This window comes from Oculina patagonica, chromosome 5 (genome assembly GCF_052425735.1).
Source record: "Oculina patagonica isolate OP01 chromosome 5, crgOcupat, whole genome shotgun sequence".
NCBI classification, from domain to species: Eukaryota; Metazoa; Cnidaria; class Anthozoa; order Scleractinia; family Oculinidae; genus Oculina; species Oculina patagonica.
Genome location: NC_135762.1, coordinates 2095014 through 2117403, shown reverse-complemented (window position 1 = coordinate 2117403; position 22390 = coordinate 2095014). Strand labels below are relative to the sequence as shown.

General features: G+C 38.3%; 2 protein-coding genes across 2 annotated transcripts; one reads left to right on the top strand and one right to left on the bottom strand.

Annotated features, from left to right (window-relative positions):
• Positions 1–59: 59 nt before the first annotated feature.
• LOC144654709 (amine oxidase [flavin-containing] B-like) lies at positions 60–4213 on the top strand. The gene is made up of 4 exons (XM_078514935.1): positions 60–774; positions 1297–1631; positions 2276–2550; positions 3017–4213. Exons 1-4 carry the CDS (start codon positions 91–93, stop codon positions 3256–3258), a joined length of 1536 nt encoding a protein of 511 aa, XP_078371061.1. The 5' UTR covers positions 60–90; the 3' UTR covers positions 3259–4213.
• On the bottom strand, positions 3310–22146 carry LOC144654723 (acid ceramidase-like). The gene is made up of 18 exons (XM_078514947.1): positions 22015–22146; positions 21633–21668; positions 21261–21307; positions 20300–20381; positions 19915–19998; positions 17717–17795; positions 17179–17253; positions 15974–16019; positions 15795–15867; positions 15470–15541; positions 15242–15296; positions 14710–14791; positions 13755–13839; positions 6246–6292; positions 5985–6075; positions 5430–5462; positions 4773–4829; positions 3310–4136 (listed from the first exon to the last, which is right to left on the bottom strand). The coding sequence occupies exons 1-18, from the start codon at positions 22075–22077 to the stop codon at positions 4047–4049; spliced, it is 1197 nt and encodes a 398-aa protein (XP_078371073.1). The 5' UTR covers positions 22078–22146; the 3' UTR covers positions 3310–4046.
• Between the last annotated feature and the right edge of the window lie 244 nt (positions 22147–22390).

Genomic DNA, 22390 nt, shown 5'->3' with positions numbered 1-22390 from the left:
TCCCAACAGGGGTCCACAGAGGAGCTGATCGGCCAAGCCAAAAATATTTCTTTGCGACATCCAGACAGTGCCAGTCAGTGTAGGTCCAAGATGGAGAAACCGGTCGAAGTTATCGTTATTGGCGGCGGAATAAGTGGTCTTTGTGCTGCTAAATTACTAGCTCTGGAACATGGTATCATTGTTACTGTTTTAGAAGCAAGAAATCGGGTTGGAGGAAGAACTAACACTCTAGAAGACCCCAAATTTAAATACACCGATTTGGGCGGAGCATATGTCGGACCAACTCAAAACAGAATTTTACGTGTCGCTAAAGAACTAGGAATTCAAACTTACAAAGTTTACAATGAAGGCAGCACTGTTGAGCTTCTGGATGGTAAGAGGCGAGTATTTTCTGGAGATGTGTCGACGTGGAACCCTATCGCAATTTTAGATTATTACAACATGATTCGTACTTTGGATAAGATGGGTGAAGAAATCCCTCTGGATGAGCCGTGGAAGGCACCCAAAGCTTCCGAATGGGATAGTATGACAGTGAAAGAGTTTCTCGACAAGACATGCTGGACAAATTACACCAAGAAACGTATGGTGCAAGTCTACAATGATGCAATGGCCGCCGAACCCGAGGACATGTCGTTGTTGTATTATTTGTGGTACCTCAAGTCTGGTGATGGAGTACTCAGGGTCGCAGCTATTGAAGATGCTGGCCAGGAGAGAAAATTTATTGGAGGATCTCAACAAATTAGCAACAGAATTAAAGACAAACTCGGAGATAAGGTAAATCACTTTTCTTTCTTATTTTGCCAACAATATTGTTAACATAATATATGGGGGTAGGGTTCATACATGAATAATTTATTTCCTTAGGGTATGGACCCTAAAAATGAGCTTAAGCCACGTCGGGAGTCACGAAAGTTGATCATTTGCTTTTATTGATAATTTTTCTTGTAGAAGATTCAACTGCAAAACACGGTCCATTTTTTGGTGTTTAGAATATATTTGATTATTTTAGAAAATCCAAATCTTTACTAATTTATTACAGTCATGTGAATTTCACAATAGTCACATGATCCCTCAATCCATATTAAGCCACAGGAACCCCAAGCCACAGTGAAGTTATCCCCTTTTTACAACAGACCAAATTTTACCAGAGTTGAGTTTTACTTTCAGTGCCTTGTTGGCTGCAAGAAACTAGAAACCAACTTATTTCTCAAGTTTTTTTGGACAAAAAGGGAGTTTTAGAACCATCTAATCTCAAGTGTCAATATTTATAGCAAATACTCTTTTTTATGGTTTTAGGTGGTTTTGAACAGCCCAGTATGTCACCTGCAGCAAGATGCTGATCACGTAGTTGTTACCTGTGAAGACGGCAAAAAATACCAAGCACAGTTTGTGATAAGTGCCATGCCTCAAGCACTTCTCAACAGTGTGTCGTTTGATCCACCCCTCCCTCCCTTAAAAAATCAACTGATCCAGAGAATACCAATGGGTTCAGTCATAAAGACGGTGACATTTTACAAGAATGCATTCTGGCGTGAAAAAGGACTTAATGGGGTGCTGATTTCTGACTCTAGTCCTTCTTATGTCACTGTGGATGACACAAAACCTGATGGGTCATATCCAGCAATTATGAGGTTAGTTTTTGTATCTGTATTCAATTGTCAAGTAATATTTCAAACACGAGAGACAGTGTTTCATCAGAATATTCAAACACTGAGAAGAGAGTTGAAAATATGACGTACAGTGGAGTATTTTTGATGAAATTTGAGATGTTTCGATAGCCGATGAAACACTGTCTTGACTGTTTGATATATCTTCTCAATCAAAACAAAAACTATAAGAGTAAACAGAAATAAAAAATTGTATAAATATCTATGGTTATTAAGACCAAGTATCCAAACCTCCTTCACCGTTATGATTTTCTTTGTTTTAACTTGATGAATTAATGAGTTTAAGAAGAATGTGTGCAATGCAGGCTTTTAGCCGGGATTTAAAAAGTGGGAGTCCAAAATTTTTATAAGGCCTGACTTTCCCCGTAGGAGGGCCTGAGGAGCATGCAAGGTGCTTTTCTGCAGTTATGAGTGCAAAGGCATCTAAAGATTTCCAAATTTGCTAAAAAAAACGTCTGTATACCATTATTCGTATTAATTTTTTCTGAAAAGTGGTCATCTATAGGAGTCCTGGACTCCCACCTGGCTAAAAGTCTGGTGCAATGTAGAAGTACTTTCGGGCTTTTACTACCACAATATCAGTTTTTAATGACTGTCATTTTTGTCAGCTTTATCATTGGCAACCAAGCTCGTTATTGGTGTACTAAAACCCAAGAAGAAAGGAAGAAAGCGATATGCGAACAATATGCTAAGGTGTTTGACAGCGAGGAGGCCCATCATCCATATCATTACATCGACAAGAACTGGCCAGCCGAGAAGTATTCTGGAGGATGCTATGTCAGCATTATGCCATGTGGCGTGATGACTAAGTATTGCAAAGTTTTACGCGAGCCAATTGGCCGAGTGTACTTTGCTGGTACAGAAACTGCTACAGTTTGGTCAGGTAAGGCATTCAATGATGCATTAATAAATATTTATGGACTGGTGGATCCAGATCTTGAACCAACAGGAGAGGGGGCTCTTTTTGTTTGTACCAAAAATTTGTAGCAGGAGGAGATATAAAAAATATATTTACCAAAAATAAGGAGGGGGCCCAGGCCAGCCACGCCCCTCCCCTAGATTGTGCTTGCTAGTTATAAGCCCCACCCTTGGATATAAATCCGTCTGCTGGATGACATTACTGAACAGGGCTAAATGTTGCTTTATTGTGACTTCTCAACTTAAAAGCATATTTCGAACAACACTGCTGCCGCTTCTCGTTTCAAAACATTTTTTTTATTCCGCTTATAAGCCCCCCCCCCCCTCCCCCCGGATATAAACCCCTCCAATTATAAGCCCACCCAAAACCCCTTATGAAGTTGTGTAAGCCTAGGTCTTATAACCAGAATTTTACTGTATCTGCTTTGTAGGGTACATGGATGGCGCAGTTCAAGCAGGAGAGAGAGCAGCAAGGGAGGTGCTCTTTGCTATGGGGAAGATAGCGGCAGAGGAGGTCCATCAAATTGAGCCCCCATCACAGGATGTCCCCCCTGTTCCCTGTCAACTAACAACATTTCAAAGCTGGCTGCCGACTGTGCCTGTGTTTCTTACCACTGTCACAGCATTTGCCGCTTTAGCTGGTGGAATTTCATTAAGACATTTCTTAAAATGAGAAACATTAGCAAAACTTGTGGACTATATTTCATAGATGGACATCAAATAATTAAATGAAAATTGCCAAAACAATTATTTTATTCAACGATTTTTATTATTAATATTATTGCATTTCATACGTGGTATTTTTAAATTTATCGTATAAAACAATTTTGAAATTCTAAACAAAAAACATTAGTTTGGTTTTTACTAGATTACAAGGCAATAAAACAGTGATGTTAAATGAGTTTTTCTGGTGTAATGGTCCAGGTGAGAGAATTCTTGAGAAAGACTCATGTTCATGTAACTAACATGGAGTACCATCACTTGACTCTCTCATTAGGCAAACATTGGACTAATACTGTACTTGTGGTTTTTGTAGTTTCATGGTAAGAAAAAAAATGGAGAATGATCAAAGTTAATAAAGGGAAATGGTTATGAAGCCTGGCGAAATTCTTTGTGATATGTTTTTGTTTACTTTTTCGGGCTTGACTGTGCACAAAACAAAATAGGTTTTGAAATGCATCCAAGCAACTTACCAATAGAAACATGACAGTTGGGAAATTCAACTAAAGTGTCTGAGTTGCAAAACAAAAAATTGTGCATGTGTGGGTCATAAACCTTCCAACATAAGTTTTGTAATCTTTCTTTGCTCCTTTCAAGTTTGCCAAGCTTTATAACCATTCCTACCCCATTAACTGTGGTAATATATTAGTGTGCCCCTCTTCATTGTGATATAATTTTCATAATTTGTTTTAATTAGTCATTTTACGATTGTTAAATTCTGACTCTTGTGATCCAGCCAGTCTACCATGGAAAGCAAGGGTCGGTGCAGTTTCTGATGTATGTCTCCATCTTGTTAGTACTGGCTTGCATGAGTGTTGTGTATGTTGTCAACTGTGGGAAAAATTAAAAAAATATTTATTGTGAGTGTGAAAACATAATTAAAGTGAAATTCAGAATCAGTGACAAGATAGATGTGTGTGATATGTGTTTGGAATAGAAAATAGAATTAAAGAAATGATATTGTATGGATGTGACACAAAATTCCTATAACTACAGTTAGGACCCCTCGCACCCCACTCCCCCTCCCAATGACCACAAGTCAACTCTCGTTATAGCGGACACGCTCGGGGCGTCGTAGTGTCTGTTTAGTGAGGTCCGTACGGGAGTCATTTTCGTCAACCTTTTCCCCGGGATCAAATTTTGTCCGTATAGCGAGTGTCCGCATAGCGGGGTGTCCGCAAGGTGAGAGTTGACTATATTAAAATAAAACTGCACCATTTGCAAACTGGAAATGAGGAACTAAAAATATCTGTTTACAAGTTTTCCTTTCGCCCCTAAATAAAAATGGCAATTCGCAATTTGAAGGAGTTCAAGGTAATTGTTAGGGACAAGAAGCAAGGCGAAGGAACCATAAAACTTCGACCCACATATGATTTTTAGTCAAAATCAAAACTCAGGCGCTTATCTCCAAGTTGATTTTTTTTACTCATTTTAATCGTTATGTTTTGACCCAGTTATTTTACTCACCTTGTTGAGTACAGGTTGTGTGGATAACACATTGTAGATGCCTTTGAATGACACCCCCTGTTCACAAATGAAAACAAAATTAATAATTTTATCAGCAGGGATTTGCTAAAGCAAATACACCTTATTCCAAAATGGCGGACAGTACAATATCTTTTGTCTTCATTTTATTGGCCCTCGTGCCTCGTCGCTCTCAGATTCAAATCATTGGCTAAAAACAAGGCAATAAGGGCTAATAACATAAAGCAAAAGATTAATATATTTTCCGCCATTTTGGAATAAGGTGTATGCATATGAAAAACCAAGGAAGATTTATTGCTGCTTGATGTTTGGGGGTCATTGTGACTCCAATATCAAGAGACTTGTTTAATAGTATGCAAATCAGGAAAAGCTACAAAATAAGCATAAACTACAATGAATGGCCTAAACAAACACCTTAGCGCGGATGGAATCAGTTTGCACGTTAAGTGTTGGCTTAGGCATGCGAATGTATAGCATTTCTTTTACGAGGCAATCAAATTTGCCGCTACATTTCGCGATGACATGAAATTGCTTGATAAAGCGTTTAGGCATTTTGCAACTGTGTAGTGGTAATGGATTACCAATCAGATGGTTCAACAGTAACTGTTGTGAGATGATTTAATGTTAAAAGCAACAAACCTCCTGTCCCATTTTGTTCATGCATGCCTTGCCCTAAAAAAGGAAAAAATGCTGTCAAATGTTTTGCTTACACTATAATTGTCATTTAAGGGAAGGCACGGTGGCTTAAAAAAATAAATGAAAAAAAAAAGGGAAAAAAAAGGGGAAAATATTTAAAAATAAAAAGGGAAAAAAAAAAAAGAAAAAAAAGAAGGGAAGGCACTCTTAGGGGTTAAAGGGTTAATGGTTTTAGTGTTGCAATTTAATTTTATTCCAAATTAAGTGGACAGGCCTGGGTTTAGACTCGGGCGAGGGTCATTGCATTGTCCTGTGTTCTTGGGAAAGACACTTAACTCTCATAGTGCCTAAACTGGCAAAATGCTGGTGGTAACCTGCCATGGACTAGCATTCTAACATGGGGTACTAGTGGTTTTTCTCGTCACTTCGACATGCTGTGGAAACAGCAGAAAGAGCTCTGGTGGTGTGGGGGATGTTGGCTTGAATGCACATTTTGTTTAGTATACCAATTAAACCTGGCTTATTTATCATCAGTTTATTCTAATACATGTAACTTACAGGGGTCCTTCTGTCATCAACCACCAATGCTGGTTTCCAGTTGTCGTAATTTGTCTCAAGAACAAACCAGGTCTTGTTTGCTGGGTTAAGGCTGAAGAAATTTTTCAACAATACAAGAAATATTATTATTGATTTAGTTATAAATATGTGGAGGGCTAAATTAAGCAGTTGCAACAGAAATCAGATCAACATATCTGTCTTAACTTGAAACCAGGGGTGTTGGTTAAAATTCCAAAAAAGCTGTAAATCCAATTGACATACCTCATCTGGTTTAAGCACTCAGTGCGGGAACGTGTAATGACCACTCCCTGATGCAGAAAATGGGCACAAAAATAGGTCAGAACTAATTATAAAAATAATAAAAATTTGATTTGTATCTGATCTTAAAATCGGTGGTAAAAAACGTATTACACTGAATTTTCGGTAACTCTCTGTTACCTTCATCAGAGTTAAAATTGGTTCAGTTTTTGCATAATAAGTTTTTATACGCCGCTGGTCTCTAGGGATGTTTCCCAATGTTAAATATACTTGTGGGAAATGCACATGCTCATTCACACAGTTAATGTCCAGGATAGAATGTAGCGCTTCTAGAAAAAGACGTTGTTGCCTATTGTTGACATTTCTTTCTAAAATTTCTACATAATCCGGATGAATGTCATGGTCTGTTGTTTCCGCGTGAAATCTGATTGCGCTTTCGTTATTAGATCTTGTGCCAGGCTTGTGCTCTAGTGCGCCGCATGAATTCCATGATCTTTTGCTCTCTCCCACATAGGCAAAATCACATGTTTTGCATTTGACCTTGTACACAATTCCCTTGATCTGATCAAGGGAATTGTGGCAAAATACATAATACATGCATAATACATGCATAAAAAGGCAAAATACATATCCCTATGCAAACTAAATTCTGATCCAGAATGAGCACTTGTATATTTCAAAATAATTTGTGTCTCAAGGTCAAAAAAAAAAAGCCTATCAGTGTTGGTTGAACCTGATGACAATTTAACCTTCAACTTAACGGCCACTCTGCACAGATTTTTATGTCTTAGGTACAGTATCCAGCCCCACTTTAAAGTAAATAACAGTAAAAGTGAGTCTGCTATGCGAACATGTGTGGCCTTTTTTTTTTCATTTGAATAAAAGTTGACATTATGAATTAATCAATGAGTTACTGTAGCAGTCAACAACTTCAAGTTTCGAATCGAGTAATTCGAGATACAAGGCGAAAAAACAAAGAACTTATCAATCAATTTATTTTTTACAAGACTGTTGGAAGAACAAAGTGTACTATTACTTGTCTTTAATATGTACTACGCTTCAAGAAACAGACGTTACCATTGCCGCTTGGGATGTCACGCAATGTGAAGGAGCGTGGTGTGACCCTTAGTCACGTCGTTCACGACAAATGCCTTTTTTTTCATGCGAATAAAAACCTAGAATCCTACAAGAACAGCAGTTATTAGACCAAAAGCCTTTCCTTACCGCTAGCAAGATAGGATACTATTTTCATTAAAAAAAAGAAATGTTGCGTGGAGCACGTGAACTGCCTCGCATCGCTTGTTTACACAACCCTTACTTTTTGTGTAAAGCTTGTGTAAACAAGACAAACAACTCATCAAAAAACTTATTTTCTTTCAATGAGTTTTTTTTTTAACCTTTTTGGAATAAGAACGTTTCAATAAGCGTTCACAAATAATTTCTTAGTAGCTTGCGTAGAAAGGCGGAGAAATATATTTTTCTGTTCACGAAATATTCACTTGGAGTCGGTGTTTTGAGAGGCGGCGAAGGACTTTGAACCGACAATTAAATTATTTTGTCGCACGGTTCGGATACATGCATATTCTACGGTTTGATGTTTTTTTTTATTCTTTTCATGACAATGTTTTAGTTCAGTTCTGAATTCGACATCAGCCTTTTGTTAAATATACTACTTGAGAGAAATGGAGCAGGTGAATTATATCCCGGAGTCCAAGACATGTAAAACAACATGATCAGCGAACTTGTTTTGATACAACTCGTTGTGCATTCATTGTGTGTGGCAAAGCTGAAATAAATAAATAACCAGACATTTGATTCGTTTTTATATGCGAATCAAAAATGCTCAAGCCGCACAGAAAAACAAACACTGCGGAAAGTGAGTCAAAAGTGTGAAAAAAAGGAATGTGACTTACGACCGCAGTTATTCAGCTCATTAGATATGAAGATTTCAGCCGTCACGATTGTTATTTCACCTTTTATCTACGCCACCGCTGCCTTTGAAGTTGTTCCTTGATGTATATTTTCCAGCCACCACACGCTCTTCGAAAGATGTGTAAAAAAAGGCTTCTAGATTCAAGAATAAAGTGTGACTTACTCGATACTGATCGAATTTCTCGGTTTACTGCCTTGGCTGCCCATCTCACCGAAACTTCGGATTATCCGATCACTGTCGAAAACTTCCGAAAGCACTAACCCGAGTTATCACGGAAAGTGACCCCCCAATCAGAAAAAACTGCATGACAACAATGTGTAGACTTTAAAGTCCACACAAAAAACCATGTCTGGCTAGGCTCACCTAAGCAAACAGGACTTATCAATGTTAAACAGAACATTGTTGTGATCAAAGATCTCTTCGAGATATTGACTTTTTTTGCATGAGGTTAGTATGAGTAGAAGGTTTATCCTGGGCATTGTTGTTCGAACATATCATGGAAGAATTCAAACGTCTTTCAGTTCAACATTTTTTATTTTTTTGCGGAGTAAATGCTGTATTTGTCGTCGCGACGACTGGGTGCTTGCGACTCATATACTTTGGCTTGGTTAAAAAAGGTAAATTTGACGTTTGCCTTTAACATTTTAATGATAGTTGTTTCCTTTCGAGTTCGAGATTTCTACTCGGCTTAATGCAGAAAAATAACGCCTGATCGAGGTTAGGTTACGCACGACAGAGTACCTTTTTCTCGTCACGCATCTTAACCCCACATTGAGAAGTAAATTTTCGTTTGGATATTACAAAGCCGCTTCTCCTCCGTTTTCTTTACCTTACGCTACACTCCTTTAGTTTCAACTGCTTGGCGTCGGCATTACTTGACAGAAGAAACGTTTAACGTTTACTGCTTCCACCGAAGTAATTTCACAACAGCTACAAAAACACTTATAAAATATAAAATATTGTGCTAGCGGCGCACATGACGTCAAAATTTGACCCCCGGTGTGAGTCAAAATTCGGAAAAAAACCGCTCTCTGTAAGAGCAATGTATGGTTGGCGGGCACTTTGGAGGCATATTTAGCGATTGTTTCACAAAACCATGGCCAGATTGGCTCGGAATTTGAGAGAAAGCCTTACCTGTGCAACGTAGAAACTCAAACCGTGGTTTGAAACAAAAGGTTTGTCAAACAGAGCGATTATTCAATAAATGTGTAAAATGTTTCACTCTCAGTTATTGAATGGATTATAAAGGCCTGATTTGCTGCCGGGATTTGCTGAAAGAAAACTTTTATTTTTATGAGAAATGCAAAACGTTTACACTGTTCTTAGTGGCACATTTTCCAAAAAAGAGCTAACCTAATTTATGCCACCACAAAATTAAAAAAAATGCTCGTCCGATCGGTCCCCTTGACTGACCCGAATATTTTAAGAGGTCAATTTCGTTATACAATTGTCGCGGCAAATACTATTTAATATACACTGATCGAGCTCGGCAGCTGTAGCTGCAGTCTGTAATAGTAATGGGGATAAATAACAGCTTTATTAAAATCAAACCCGCCGTCATTCCATTAGAAACGCGTTTGAATAGCATAGTATTTTCGCCCTCTATCTATCATGTGTCGAAAAATCGATGACCGGCGATCAGTGCCGTCAAATTCGGGAAGAATTCTGAATTTCTTGCAACCGACGATCTGTCCGGTGCCTAAATGAAGCAAACATACAAGTGCTATCCTTCGCAATTATATAATTCGATAGTAATTCGCTATCCGCCGCTTAAATTTCTCGGCAGCCTGAATAATTTTGCAGTGGGAATCAAGGTGTTATTGCCGGATCTTCGACTAATAAATTCAATTTCCCTTGCATCAGGAGCGCGGTCAAAAGCACGGTAAGCCTGGCAAAACCCGGCCTGGCCGGGCTTTCCGGCCTTTATGCCACGCTTGCCAGGAAAGCGTGGCCTGGAAGCGTGGCAACCATGGCCAAGGCCAGGCTTTCATGGCCTCCCTGGCCATTAAAGGCCGGCTTTCCTGGCTATGAAAGTTTTATGCCCCTTTATGCCAGACTTGCCAGGAAAGCGCGGCCCTTGAAAAGTGTGGTAAGCTCGGCCAAAGCTGGGCTTTCATGCCCCCCTTGGCCACAAAACCTGGCTTTCCTAGTTTTAAAAGTTCCATGACCATTTCTTAATAATGGCTTTCCTAATGGGAAACCAATGGTCAGAAGCCCCACAGACAAAGTCGAAATAGTGGTCAATTGAAATATTAAAAGTCAAGGACTGAGTGTCACATCAAAACTGTAGTTTTAGCAAAGGATATATTCAGGATATATTTTCCAGTTTAATATTTACTAGAAAAGGTTATCTCTATTTAATATTCTCTGTGACTGAATGGGCTGTTATGCTGCATGAAATGCCAATTTAAAATGGGAAATAAATTTTTTGCTTTCTGGGAGTTCCAAGAAATTCTTGGGATTTCTATAGGAGCTAATATTTTCAAATTAAATACTCAACTCGTGACCTCGTGTATTCAAATGAATACAATTTTAAGCCTAATGGATTTCTGTCATTGAATTTTTGGAAATTCTAAACTCAAACACTTAAAATAAAAAATGAGCATTATTTCACAGAAAAAATTGCTTACCGAGATTGAGATAACAAATTTTAGACTGCGGAGTCCATTTTGCATTCTCACCAGTATCGCCTGCATCGCAAATGAAGTAAGGAATTCCACCCTTCGAATTCTCGAAAACCTTGGCGGATAAACTGACCACTCGATGTGTGTTCCATTGTCACCATTTATTTCTTTGTAAACCTTGAATACTTCACAAAATGAATTACAAAAAAGAAAGCTTCGATTGACTCCTGTGACTGCACCGCCATTACCATTGAGACCGCAGTTCAACCCTCCAGCGGACTTTTGTTGAGAAACCAATCCCGTACCCAAATCATCCCATGTGACTTCCCACGTGACTAGTGTCACGCTGATCGTTACTTTTGGCTAAGGATGGGCCGATACCGGTTTTTCAAAACGATACGATATCGATACGATATTTGCCTTTTTTCTCGATATCGATATCGATATCGATATTTTGACGTCATTTCCGCACTGACGTCATTGGTATGTCACGTGATTTGTCTGATCATACAAAGGACAGTCCTGGCATTATAAATTTTAGCCAGGAATGTTGAGTTTTTGTCTTTTTGTTTCACTATGGACTAGATCAAGTCAAGGAAAAAAAAATCAAAATAAAGAAAATCATTTTGCGAAATGCATTTCTAAACCTCAGGTGCTGACCAGAAGACCGCAGGCTCAGGTCACGTGTGCAGTATCGAAAACGTATCGAAAGTGCGATATTTTTCGAAAGTATCGATACTTTTCAACATTGTCAAAATATCGATGTATCGAATATTTGGTATCGAGTATCGGCCCATCCTTACTTTTGGCGCCCGTTTCGTTTGAATTTATCTCTTGCTGTTGTCGATCGTTCGTGAGAAAATGTTTTGTATTCTAAATTGTTAAAGGAGCCAGTATATGTTATTTCGCTTACAGTATGCATAGAAAACAGGTTTTGCTTTGTAAATGGCGAATAGTGTGCTAAAACTTGTGATTTTTGGACCTGATCGAAGGCCTTGTTTATGGTGGAACGTCATGGCAGTCGAGCAGTCGTTTACAAAGTGCTTTGGTGAGTAAGAGTTCAACTTAGCTTATATTTCTCCAATAAAACCGACTGGACTTTAATGGAACCTAAGGCTTGGCATTTACAGGAGCATAACACTTTATTTGAGCGAACTGCACTTTAGCCGTTGGATCATGTATGTTTATTGAAATTCTTTCCGCCGTGTGTGTGACGTCCGTTACACGAGTTCTTGCTTATAAATTATTTCGCTCAGGAATTGAAATAATCTGCTCCAAACCGTTTAGGTTGCAAATTATAAGACTGTTGTAGATTGTGAATTTTTCACAGTGAATTTCCCAGGGAAATGTTATCCAACATTTGCAAGCTCAGTATAAAACTGTTCATGAGGTTCATGTGCACAGTTTATAGTAAAATACCGAGAGCCTGTTAATCGGGAATGCATTTAATTTTTTCTACAGGCTTAAAAGAAGAACGAGGAAATCTTCAATTCTAAACTGGACAATCTAGAGAGAACTGAACTTTATCATTCATCTCATGCATCAGAAGACAGCTAGCAGCTAAGTCTGTTTCTTCCTAATGTCTGAGTCAGAAACCATAATAGCCACAAGTTTTGAAGTGTTGAATTTACATGCCAATTCAAGGAATATATGTTAAGACATTGTTATGAATGCGCAAAGGAATTTAATGAAAATTAGTGTAAACATCCGAAAAGTGTTGACCGAATAAAAATAAATATATGTTAAATTGAGTCAGAGAGTGTTTGCAAAAAGTTAATTTTCTGAGTTTAAAGCTGATGCTTATATTGCTTGGTCAGTCTGGCTAAAGCCTGGCTTTCAGGCCATATCCTGACCACGGTTTCCCTGGTCTGGCCAGGCCGGGCTTGCCCTGTGGCCGCGGCTTCCCCGGATTTTTTATCCCTTGGCTAGCCCGGCCACAGCCCGGCTTCTGGCCGCGCTCACCCCGGCTTTTAGGCCGGGCTTTGACCCCGGCTTTCCCCGGTCTGGCCGGGTTCCTGATGCAAGGGCTTGGGCCATTTTTTGGATACCTTCAATCTGTTTTCACTTACTAAAGCAAAAATGTTTGGAATCTATCATTTTTCGAGCCTTTCGAGAATCTCGGCCTTACATTGTGCCTTTCTTGCCCCTTTTTTCTTGTCAAGAATGCGTCCCCTCCATACAAAGCCTTTGCCCAAACTAAAATTGTTGTCCGACTCACGCGGGGGGGGGGGGGGGGGTATCATGTGGCGAAATCTATTTTTAGTAATAGTGCGCTTCGCTAGATGATTTGCAATTCTAAATTGTGCAACTCAGCAGAAATAATCAATTGTCACGAAATGAGTTCCCTTTGGTTAACTATTAGCAACGTTTTAGTGTGTGAAAGATTTGTACGAGTACAAATTTGCGTTGTTAATCGTTTTAGGTTAAATTAATATTAGCGCCTAAAGACTTGTACTAGTAAAAATTGCGTTCTTAATCGTTTTAAACTTCACTGCCTTCGAGCGCTGAACCGCTTACATTCTTAATTGGTTTTGTGACGTAAGATTTGGGCTACTCACGTTTTTGATTCTTATATAATGTTTGTAAATTTGACAAGTCACGTTTTTTCTACAAGAACGGAAGTGCTGAAGCACAACTATAGAGTGACACTTTACAAGTCACGCGCTTTGATCACCCACAGCGGAAAGTATTCCCTTGAGAGTTAACAAGAATGCGATCCCTTCCGGTTCAGATTTGAGTCCATGTAAACGCTATTCTCCTACTTTTTTTGCTTGTAAACAAGCAAAAAAAGTCGAAAAAATGTGATTTGTACAATTTTTGCTGATTAAAGGTCTTCAGAGGCATAAATATTGGATTCCAAAATAAAAGTTGAAAACAGGAAGCAACAGTACATAAATGCAGACTTAACATATGATTACATTCTTTTATTTGTCAAGAGTGATTATTACAACTAACCTCTCCCGATTTTGTGCCGCCAAGAATGTAATAGACTGGCGCTAAAACCTCTTCATTGGCCAACATGTCAAGAGCTTGCTTATAACTGAAAAACATAGTCATCAGAGAAAATAAGGCTTTAATTCAACAACTGCAGTTATTAGTTAAGGATGCCATTTATAGTGCTTTTTTAATATAAAGTAATTCCTCGCTTCAAATTACTTTATATTAAAAAAGCACTATAAATGGCATCCGAAGGCCGAGCGTAGCGGGGTGTATAATTTTGTCCCTCAAAGGGCTCAGGCGGGATGAAATCTCGTGTGGAGTTTACGGTCATATTTGTGAGCTTGGTGTCTGGCGGAAATGACGTCACACGGCAGCGCGCTGGTGGCCTACTGGTGTGAGCGTCGAACTTCAAATCAGATCTTCGGGACTGAGGGCAGGGGTTCGAATCCGGCTAAGGTTTTTTTTTTTTTTTTTTTTTTTTTTTTTTTTACTTTCTTTTGTGGGTTCGAATCCTGAGCCTTTCATTTTTATCGTTTTTCTTTTCGGATTAAAATAACACTGATTTCCACATAATACTCCCTCAACGCCTATTCAGGCTATAAACCTTTCATTGCCATCAGGGGCGCGCGGGCGGAGGGTTCGAATCCTCCTGCCGTTCGTTCTTCTTTTTTTTCTTAATGCCCTCAAATAAATGTCCAAAATGCGAATATCCAATAATTTGTCGATGATTTTGAAAATAGCCTGCGTTTCCCAACGCTTTATACCTCTTTACGAACCAGAAAGAGCCGCCATTTTCAAAGCGGAGTAGACCCTGGGAACGAGGGTGTCGCGGCCATGTCTGTTACTAGGCAACAATAACAAATCACCGGTTAAAACCGGTTATCACTCCTTATTTATAAGACCCCCCTCCCTCCCCAACCCAGAGCTTCGCGAGGCCCTGCAAGTCACGTATTACTAGTTAAATTATTACCTTGTAGCCTTTTCCAGTACATCACGTGTAAGAAAACTTGACCATTTCACATCCCTCTTACCAAATATCCACTCTATTATCCCTGTAAGTTGAAAGATGAATGTTGAATAAGCCAATGTATTTTATTTAAATTACATGACAATTTTTTATAACACACTGAAAACCAGGATATTTTAGTGGGTTCCAAAAACCCCACAAAAATGACCTGTGCAGCTTCATAGCTCAAGAGTATCGCACCAGTAATGTGGAGGCCACTGGTTCATTAATCCCATTGAAAACCTAATTTTTTCAGGTTTCTTTTCTGCAATTCCTTCATTTGGTGGGCTCACAGTGAGAATAGTGTCATTGCTTGTTTCTATCTGCAGTGCAAAATAATTTCACTTTCTTCCGTTTCATTTAATATGATTTTATTTATTCATTTGTTATGATCACAACAAAGCAAATAAATTATAATGAATTTTGTTTGTCATTTTTGGAACCAGTAGCCAACTGAAATCATTAATTGTTAATAACTTCAAAGAAGCTGTCTTACCGATATAACCACCATCTATGTTGAATCTTTCATTGAGAGTCAGAGTCAGCACTCCCTAGAAAGGAAACATGCATTTATTACAAAGCAACATGCAATGTGTGCAACACAGACCTTAAGACACATTGCATGCCTATAGTGATAGAAAAGCCAAAACTGCTTCCTAATCATATTTTGTTATCATGTCCTTGTCAAACGTAAACTGACAAGCTAGAGAGTTTAAGCTCTTACTGGTTTCATTCCCGATACGACACCAACATATCCAGCAAAACTGACTGTTTTGTACACAGTTTGGCCATTTTTCTGAAATGGGAAAAAAATATATAATATAGAACTATGTGAGAATGTAACATTTAAATCATACAAGTTCAAATTCACCGTTTGTGGCAACCTGAACATGCCGTGGCTTGTCAGTTCAAAACAAGAAGTAATTATATAATTTGCTAGTGGATCAAAACATTGATGATAAAATGATAAATAGATGTAACCAACTCAAAAAAGTCTTAATGTACAGAATGTTTAATCATGCAAGATACAAATGTGATGTCAGACTTACCCGGTAGTCAATATTGACAATAAGTGTTCTTAGAATCTCACTGAGTGCCCAGGTATCGGTTTTCTGATCCCAACTGAAACAACAAAATGTTTAGCATCATAACTGGAAGCGTTTTAAATAAAAAAAGTAATTCTACACCTTAAACCTCTCTAAATTACAAGCATACATTGAAAACTTACCCCAGGAACAAACCAAAATCCAAGTTTCGTGCATGGAAGAGGTTACCTGAAAAAAGTGTCAATAAAAAGATCAAATATATTTAATAATAGATACAATTTGTTTCCTTTCTTGCCAAGGCTAATCAATTATATTAATTAGCCTGTCACTCAATAAGTCATGACAGCCAATTAATGAGCTAAAAACAATATACCATGGAGGAGGAATTAAGATGGATTCCGCTGAAAGTTCGAGCAATGAGTGCAAAAATTAAGTACCAAAAACCTACTTATAGTTTGGTAACCTTTTATATACTACAGTCGAAGCTCTCGTAAGCGGACACCCTCGGGACGCGAAAAAAGTGTCCGTAACTGGAGCTGGCCGCTTACGAGAATGGTTCTCGTAAGCGGCCACTAGAGGTGTTGGGGATAGATGGCCGCTTAAGGGAGCTTGCCCAGCTAACAATAACCAGACGGACAACAAAACAACCACTGAAATGTGGTCCTGTAATTACTGTAAAATCATTGTCACAAACGGCGATGTGAATTTAATTGATAATAACAAGATACGGAGGTTGTTAGTAGGATTTTCTTTCGGGTGTCCGCTTACGGGAGCTTAAAAACAAAGAAAAAGTCTAAGTCGTAATCTCTGAAAGTGTCCGCGGCCGCTTACGGGAATGTCCGCTTACGAGAATGTAAAAATACAGAGTTAATACAAGCAAATACATGTACAAACAAGGTGGCCGTAAGTAGAGCTGTCCGCTTACGAGAGTGTCCGTTAAGAGAGCTTCGACTGTATTTGAAACATCTCACTGAAATTCATTTGTCTTAGTGACCCTGTGATTAAACTCTAAAGCGTTCTCAGAAAATTAAAGCTAGTTAAACCTCATAAAAATGTTTAAAACGCATGCCATTTTGTTTTAAACCAGCGCGTAACGTCCGTTTTAACTGAAATGTAGATAATTTCAAATCCATTTTTCTCTGGTGGGGTTAGCTTGAGAGCTAAAGTTTTGGTAGGTTTTTGTTAGCTGTGCTCAAACTGTTACCATGCTACAAGATCTCTTTGGTAACTTTCTTTTTGCCTGTATTGCTCGAATGTTTGGTGGAAACCATCTTAAGTCCTAAAAAATATTAAGAAGTTCCCTCTCAGAAAGGGAAGGAAGAAGCATTTTTTAATTCTCAATTTTTTTATTTTTTTCCTTTTTTTTTTCATTCTATAATCTACTTACCAGTTTTGTCTTCTGCAACAATGGAGGTACAGACTGTAAAAACTTCATAAAAAATGTTGTACAAAACAACCTCACCTACAAAATGAACAATAAATACAAGCAATTAGCAATACATGTCTCAAATTCTCATGATATGGCTAGAGATTTCTTAAATAACATGCAATGTGTCGGAATAATAGTTGGGGCCAGATCCTTTCTGAAATGCCCATGGCATTTTCAGCCATGTCAATGTCCGATTGGCTGGCAAAATACCAGTCCTGCGACTGAAGGGGTCACCCTGTTAAAATATTGATTATTATTATTATTATTATTATTATTATTATTATTATTATTATTATTATTATTATTAAAACGTACAACCAGCCACGTGGCAAAGAGAGCCATACAATTAACTTCTTATTATAACCTTCACGAGCTAAGAACAGTACTTTGCTTGGACTGTACCAGCACACCTCAGGCGATGTTCTCCCAGAGAACCCCTTTTAAAATGGGTGAAGATGACTATACGTTGTAACTATAAAAAGAAACACGCCTTTACCAAGTGGAATGCCTGTAGCTGTGGCCAATCCTTTGATTTCATCTCCGTACGGAGCTGGAAGGCTGTCTGCAAGAGGACCCTACAAAAAAAATTTTAATTTATATTTAGTTTGTTACAGTAGTTAACATTACCTTGAAGGGATTTTAGGAGGGACGTTTATACCCACTATCAGTGTTACGTGCACTTCAGCTTTCTATCAACATCCACCTTTTGACGTGCTAAACAAACAACATAGTTCAAAATCTACTAATTACAGCCCACTTGCATGACCTTTTGACCTTGTGGGCTCATTTGCATCTAACCATTACAGTGAAACCTCGATTTAACGAATAGCCAAGGGACTGTGGAAATTTGTTCGTTATATCGAGGGTTTGTTATATTGAAAACCTCGATATAACGAATTTGCGGAAAAACAACCAAAATGTTCGTTATATCGAGGTATAGTTAATAATTGTTTTTAACGCTGTGACGTTGCACTACCCAGTATTTGATGCTTTGAACTGTCTGAATGCATGTCAAAAATTACATTTGTGCTTTAACGTTTAATTTCCACGTTGATATGGGCATATGTCTTTGAAGTTGTTTTCCTGTTATTTTCATCCTTGTTGGTCTCTTTAACATTCATGTTTTGTCGCATGTTAACTAAAATTCGTTATATCAAGGTACATTTTACGTTTATATCGAGGTTCGTTATATCGAGGTACTGCTCCATACATTTTACTGTACATTTGGCCGGGCTGAAGAAAATCGTTCGTTATACCGAGGTCTTCGTTATATAGAGGTTCGTTAAATCGAGGTTCCACTGTACCTTTATGCATCAGTTTTGACTGGCTTATTTTAAACAGCATGTCAGAAGACGATGTCGAAAGATGGATGTAGAAAGATAGCAATGCATGCAACACTGAAAGTAATAATAATAACTTTATTTATCCTGGAAAACCGGTCAGTCAATCAAGGAGATTGACTGGTATCAATCGGTGACCAGTATAAAAGCATAAAAATTTACAAAGCATAAAATTTAAAAGCATAAAAAATTACTAGCATAAAATTTAAAATTACAAATCTAAAAAACTGTGAATATATATACAAAAATTTAAATTTAAATTGTACACGTGTGATTTGCACTGTCCATGTTCATGAGAAGACTGTATGTTTTGCCTTTAAATTGTGTAAGTGTTGCGAGCTCGTGAATCTCTCTTGGCAGTTTGTTCCAGGCACTCGCAGCCGAAAACCTAAACGAGGTCTGTCCACATTTGGTATTAACTTGTGGTAGATCTAACAGTGTTGGATCTCTAAAAGATCGACAATGTCTCTGCGATCGTTTCATTAAATAACCTGTCAACTGCTTAGGGCAGTTAATGTTGTTAATTATCTTGTAAACATATTGTAGCTTGATGAAAAGACGTCTACTGTGAAGTGATAATAGCTGTAATTTGATGCGCATCTCCTGAGTACATGATCTTCAAGGTTTTGCAGCAGACAATGGCCTCATCAGTGACCATCAATTTGCATATGCCAGGTTTTCGTCTACCACAGTTGCGCTTATCACAGCCGTTGATTCATGGAAATTTGCCATTGACAGGGGTGAAAAAGTTGTTTGTACTTTCTTGGACCTAAGAAAAGCTTTTGACGTAATTGATCATAACATCTTGATCAGTAAACTGTCAAAACGCGGAGTGACTGGAAACGAGCTTGAATGGTTCAAAAGCTACTTACAGGAAAGAAACCAATTCGTGTCATACAGAAGTGTCGAATCTGAACGCCGTTTAATCACGCACGGAGTTCCGCAAGGTTCGGTTCTCGGACCTACTCTATTCAACATCCATATCAACGGTATCACCGACACTTGCACAGACAGTGAAGTAGTACTATACGCCGACGACACGGAAATCCACGCCAGCACAAAAGATGTTAGTGCAGCTGAAAAACGTGTCAACAGAGATCTAAAAAGTACTGCAACATGGTGGAATCAGAATGGTTTAATCAGTAATCATAAGAAATGCGAGGCTATGTTGATTGGATCAAAGCACGCTGTTAAAAACACCCGAGCGTTACAGATTATCCTCAATGGAAAACCAATGAAACAGTCGGACTACTTCAAGGTGTAAACAACATATACAACATTCTTGTACAAAGCACAAAAACAAAAACAAGAACACGGTACATACAAAATCAAAATCTATTAAAATGGTACATACCAAATCTTTATCAATAAATCCAAACAGCTTTCCATCCATAATAAAGCTTGTGAAGTTCTTTATGTAAGCCAGCAAGTTTAAAAGCTTCAAACAAAAAGGGAATCAATTTTAAAAGAGTTTAAAAAGTGTATCATAAGTATAAAGATATTTATGTCAGTATAACATGTTTAATTCATCACAATAAAATCACAAAATCAAGTCAATATCACAATTGTAAAAGGTATGAAACGTCTACAGGTATTCAGGCACACAGGCCACAGCTTTCCTAGTTTCAGCACCATAAAGCAACTGGCATGGGTAGTCCATCGCAGGGTTACCCCCCAGCTTCGTTGCAATCCAGTCCTGATTATATGAATATTTGGCCTGTTCTGTCAACTTGTCTAACCTGTTTTGTTTTCTTTTGGGCAAGATCATTGTATCTTTGGTTTGCTGGTAGATCAAGATCTACGACTTCCCAGCCCACCTGACTGAAGGAATAAACAAGAACAATACAGTGAGATGGTATAAGAAGCTAATTAAGAGTTAAAATGTTAGACTGCAGATCAACAAGCCTTTGTGGTTTTTAAGTCTGGTTACAAATTCCTTGTTCTGTATAAATGCACTATGTTCCATTGGTCTTTCCCAGTACCTCACAAAATAATTATATGTTTGGGGAAAATAACCTGTAATACCTAGAGGGAGTAATTGTAGTAGTCACAGTCACTCCACGCTGTGGAAACCAGAAATAGTTACTGACACTGAACTGTAATACTTCAACATTGATATGGGGGAGAGGGGGGCCCATACACGTTGTGTATGTACCTATAGATCAGATTTATTTAAAAGTTGTTGAAATCAAAGCGTTCATCTCCAACCTTCCCAAGGACTTCTGTCTTGGGTTGTCTGTGAAATGACTGGGCATGGTAGTACATCTTGGGGTCTTTACGGACTGTATTGAAAGTGTTGCATGCAATCTTATTGGATAAAATTTCCAGATGATGTTGTTTCGTATTACTGTGACACATATAAAAAAGGTAAGGAGCTGGCCGGAGCTGCTAGTCCACTGCATTGTTACACCCAGCATTAGTTTACCAGTACCCAGTTTTACACCTGGGTGGAAAGAGGCACTACGAGAGTTAAGTGACTTGCCCAAGAACACAACACAATGACCCGGCCAGGGCTTGAATGCGGACCACTCAATCTGGAGTCCAGCGCACTAATGATAAGGCCACCACACCTCCCACAGTGGTCCACAGTGCCAGATGTGCTGTATAACATATAACTGAATCACGTTATATTACCCACCAGCTAGCTGTTTTTGTTGGCATCACGTTATGTATCAGTGATTTTTTTTCTAATAATCATACCTTTCTTTTGGAGGATAGGCATCAGCAACACAGTCCTGGTCTGAGAACTAAAATTAAAAAGCAACAACTGGTGAATGTATGTCCTGGTCAGGCCTCTTCCATAGGTGCCTCGACATGCTAACGTCCTATCTCACCCGACTTAAAGTGTCAAGGGCAATTGAACATATTCTTGGAAAATGCGCTACATAAATGCAGTTCATAACTTCGAAACATGTCTTTAAAAAGTGTTCTCGTATTTTTTTTAAATTTGTGATAAATGCACTTCCATTACCATTTGAGGAAGGGCTTTTTTAGGGGGGGGGTATAATTTATTGCATAATCAGATGCTGAGAATTTTACAATGAATCATGAATGGGAAAAGGGACCACTTACCTTTAAAAGGTTCTCAAAAATAGGGGTTCTTTTAATCTAAGGGAAAAAACACTTCGTTTAGATTAAGCTTATTAACTCAAATAGTTTACAACAAACACCAAATAAAGCTACAAAATTAACGAATCTTCTGAGCCGTCCTACAATATTAAGCCAGCTTATTTAAGCCCCATAACTTAGAGAAGATCAAACGTCCCACTTTTCTAAAGTGGGAACTCACACCAATTTTAATATCACTGCATATACCTTGCAAATAAATCGTTAACAGAACTATTCAAGCTGATTTTCACCCATGTAGCTACATGGATGACAAGTTAAATCTTATTTTCGAAACCTCAGTTTAACATAAGACTTAGTCTTCATAATCTTCGCTATTTCACATTACCGTTGAAGCCGAAACTGCTCCAAGGAACAGCAAACATGCAAGCACAACCCAAGTTTGCTCCATGACTCAGCTTCGAAGTGAAATGGAACCTCTTGCGCGCAAGAGCTGCTTGTGAAAAGTGACAGATTGGAAACCACAAGCGAGTCATATGACCAGTCGTACACTTTGTGGGGAGGGGTGCGGGACATGTACATTGAATATCAGAAAATGACAAAACTTTAATATCCAACTTGTTTCGTTTTTTTTTTCTATTTTGGTGAATCTTAGATTTAATATGTAGAAATGACTACAGTTACTGTGAGCTCTGTCCACGTAAAGAAAATAAATACATGGTTCCTCTCCACCCTACTATAAGTTTACAGAAATGCTACAATTC